The 3,410-nt window shown below is 53.1% G+C and overlaps 1 protein-coding gene across 3 annotated transcripts in view; it reads left to right on the top strand.

The window, feature by feature from the left end:
- The first annotated feature begins 347 nt into the window (after positions 1 to 347).
- The window catches only part of DPH1 (diphthamide biosynthesis 1), a 20,302-nt gene continuing 17,239 nt past the window's right edge, over positions 348 to 3,410 (top strand). For 2 of the 3 annotated variants that reach the window (XR_005202361.1, XM_017541640.2), the window contains exon 1: positions 348 to 454. Coding sequence is in view for 1 of the 3 variants with exons in the window: in XM_017541640.2 (XP_017397129.1) it covers positions 379 to 454 (76 nt within the window). In the remaining 2 variants the exon portion in view is untranslated. The remainder of the gene's footprint in view (positions 455 to 3,410) is intronic. The other variant, XR_005202362.1, reaches the window with a different exon arrangement.

The following is a 3,410-nucleotide window of genomic DNA, read 5'->3' as shown; positions in this document are numbered from 1 at the left end:
GACCAGTGCTTACGGGGAGACTGGCAGGGGGGCTGAAGGAAGACCTGGTGAGTGTCCCCATACACAAGACTCGGTCTTCAGAACTCGTGCTCGGAGTTCGCAAATAGGAGAGCACTGCTCTTGGAGCGTCAGGCTCGTGCCCAGCCAGGGAGTGGAGTTGGGGACTGGGTCGCTGGGGGAGGGTAACTGCCCTGGTCCGGGACCACGAGGAAAGCCAGAGTGAGGACATTCTGGGCGGAGGCGGGGCCCACTGTAGCCCCACCCCTATCTCCTCCTTTACGGCCCCGCCCAGCGAGTATCCCCGCCCCCGCCCGATCGGCGATCTATCGCACGGTCTGCGCTCTCCGCGTTCTTCCAGCGCTGTCTTTTTAGCATCACATGGGCAGGAAGGTAATGGCGGCGCTGGTTGTGTCCGGGGCAGCGGAGCAGGGCGGCCGAAAAGGCCCTGGCAGAGGTGGGTGCTGCAGCGCTGCGGCCTCCAGACCTCGCACCTCAGGGTGGGGCCCCCAAGTTAGGTACAGGACCAACCCCTTTTAACGGCGGCGGCGCCTTTCTCCGCTGTTTTTCGCCTTGGACCGCTTTCGCCCTCTCTGGATCGCGTCAGCCGGGAGCCCAGGGGTACCAGTCTTTTGCAGCTTTAGGGCGCGACCGAGAGCAGCCCTTCCTGGGAGCTTGTAATCCTCAAATCGAAAACTACAGCCCTGCCTTGGCCGGCAGACGGACGCAGGAAGATTGACGGTTAATACGGACTCGACGGGGAGGGAAGGGCTAGGCCAGTTGCAGCGGGCTTTTTCCGAGCGCGCCTTCAGGGAATGCTCTCAGGGGAGAGGCACAAGGTTTCATTCGCCAGGCATGAGCTGGGTGCCCACCGAATGAATGCCTGGCCTGCGCTGGGTGCAGGTACTAGAATCAGAGAGCTCAGTCTACTGGGGGAATGTTAATTGTAAACAGATCATAGCACGTGATAAAGGAGGAGGCTCCTACTGGCCCGTGGGACCCATTGAAGGGCTAATGTTAGCATCTCCCACGCCCCAATCACCAGTAGGGACCTGTCAGAGGAGAATCTGTGATGGGCCTAGGAATCCTAGGTTGGTTGTTAAAGGCTTTTGAAACAACAGACCAAAAACCGTAGCAGTGGTAACATTCAAATCTGGTCTCAGGGACCCAGCCTGCCAGGCTGGTTCTCCACTGGACCCTCCCCACCGCCGCCCACACAGAGGGTGAAGCCTCAAGTCTGGGCAGATCCCGCCTGTCATCGTGTGGGGTCCTAGCAGAAGTTATGGCACGCAGTTCAGTCTCAATATGTATTCGTTGAGTAAGTTAATGTCTTGTCTTTTCGTGTCCTCAGACTGCTTGGCTCCTAAAAAGATAACGGGGTTGAACTAAAAGCTTAATTGTGGGATTAGGGCACAGTGGCTCACACACTTTAGGAGGCCGAGGAGGATTGTGTGAGCCCAGGAATTCACACCAGTCTGGGCAAGATAGGGGGACCCTATCTGCACAAAAAAATAAAATTAGCTGTGCGTGTTGGCCCGTGCCTGTGGTCCTAGCTACTGGGGAGGCTGGCGTGGGAGGATTATCTTTTGAGCACAGGAGGTCGAGGCCACAGGGGACCATGATTGCGCCTCTGCACTCCACCCTGGGTGATGGAGTGAGACCCTGCCTTAAAAAATAATAAGCTGAAGGCCGGGTGCAGTGGCTCATGCCTGTAATCCCAACACTTTGGGAGGCCAAGGTGGGAGGATCATGAGGTCAGAAGTTCGAGACCAGCGTGGCCTACATGGTGAAACCCTGTCTCTACTAAAAATACAGAAATTAGCTGGGCGTGGTGGTGCATGCCTGTAGTCCCAGCTACTCAGGAGGCTGAGGCAGAATTGCATGAACCTGGGAGGTGGAAGTTGCAGTGAGCCAAGATCATGCCACTGCACTCCAGCCTGGGCGGCAGAGTGAGACTCCAACTCAGAAAAAAAAAAAAGCTGAATTGTGGAGAGTGTTAAAACCCACGCTCTGAATGAAGAGACCCTCCTCCACCCCCCAAAAAACAGGCTTTGTGTGAGCAGCATGGCTGTTTATTCACCCGGGTGCGGGTGGGTTGAGTCCAAAAAGTCAGCAGAGGCGGGGAGGGATGGGAGTTGGTTTCATAGGTTTGCGGTAGGCAGTGGAAAGTTACAGAAGTTAAAGTTTAGGGTGTTTTTTTTTGCAAGCTGGGAGGGGGTCACAGGATCTGAAGTCAAGAGGTTGATCAAGGTAGGTTTCAAAGTCCAATGGTCTTGTCAATTGAAGCCACAATAAAAAACAATAGAAGAATGTCTCAGGTTAGTTAGGTGCTGCAGGGGTTGATTGTTCTTCCATTTTTCATGATCTTCCAGCTACTTCAGGTTTCCTCATTCCGGAAGGCCCTCCAGAGGTATATGTGCTGGCCATGGGTGTGGCGCTGTCAGTCAGCCTAAAAGACCTTAAGGTGTTAGAAGTAAAATATTGATGCCGCAAAAGAAATGACACTCGAAGATAAATCTTCTCAGCAAGGCAGTTTACTTCTGTAGAAGGGTGTGGCTAACGGATGGAGCAATGGTGGCCGCTTGCTTGGACAAGAGGGGAAGTGGTACTTGTGCCTGATGGGGTCGTCCCTACTGCTGTGTAGTTCCTCTATTGGCTAGGGTTAGACTTCGCAAGCTAGACTAATCCCAATTGGCTATTTTAAAGAGAGCAGGGGCCTGAGCTGGAGTGGCAGTGTGGGTGTTTTGGCGGGAAGGATGGTTACAGGCAGATTAGAGCAGGTAGCCAGGGGTGACCTAGGTCAAAGAAGGTGACCAGAGCAGGTGACAGGTATGAGTCAGGATGGAGCCGGGACCAGGGGAACAGATATGGACTACTGATGAGAACATGTGGAGAAGCTTATAATTAAAGAATAAGAGAGCTGAACATACTGACATACTGATTCTTTGAAGGGAAACTTGGGGGCCGGGCGGGGTGGCTCACGCCTGTAATCCCAGCACTTTGGGAGGCCGAGGCGGGTGGATCACGAGGTCAAGAGATCGAAACCATCCTTGTCAACATGGTGAAACCCTGTCTCTAAAAAAATACAAAAAATTAGCTGGGCGTGGTGGCGCGTGCCTGTAATCCCAGCTACTCAGGAGGCTGAGGCAGGAGAATTGCCTGAACCCAGGAGGCGGAGGTTGCGGTGAGTCCAGATCGCGCCATTGCACTGCAGTCTGGGTAACAAGAGAGAAACTCCGTCGCAAAAAAAAAAAAGGGAAACTTGTGGTTTAGTATAACAATCCCCCATCTTGAATTTTTACAGTTTTATGTTTTTCTCTTCAAACTTCCTTAACATGTCTTGGCTTAGTTGTGTTCTTCTAAAAGAATTAATCTGTCTGAATAAGGGGGAGGAGGGGTTGTGGATTTTTTTT

This window comes from Cebus imitator, unplaced genomic scaffold (genome assembly GCF_001604975.1).
Source record: "Cebus imitator isolate Cc_AM_T3 unplaced genomic scaffold, Cebus_imitator-1.0 Scaffold136, whole genome shotgun sequence".
Taxonomy (NCBI): domain Eukaryota; kingdom Metazoa; phylum Chordata; class Mammalia; order Primates; family Cebidae; genus Cebus; species Cebus imitator.
The sequence above is the reverse complement of the archived record's forward strand: the minus strand, read 5'-3'. Positions and strand labels throughout refer to the sequence as shown.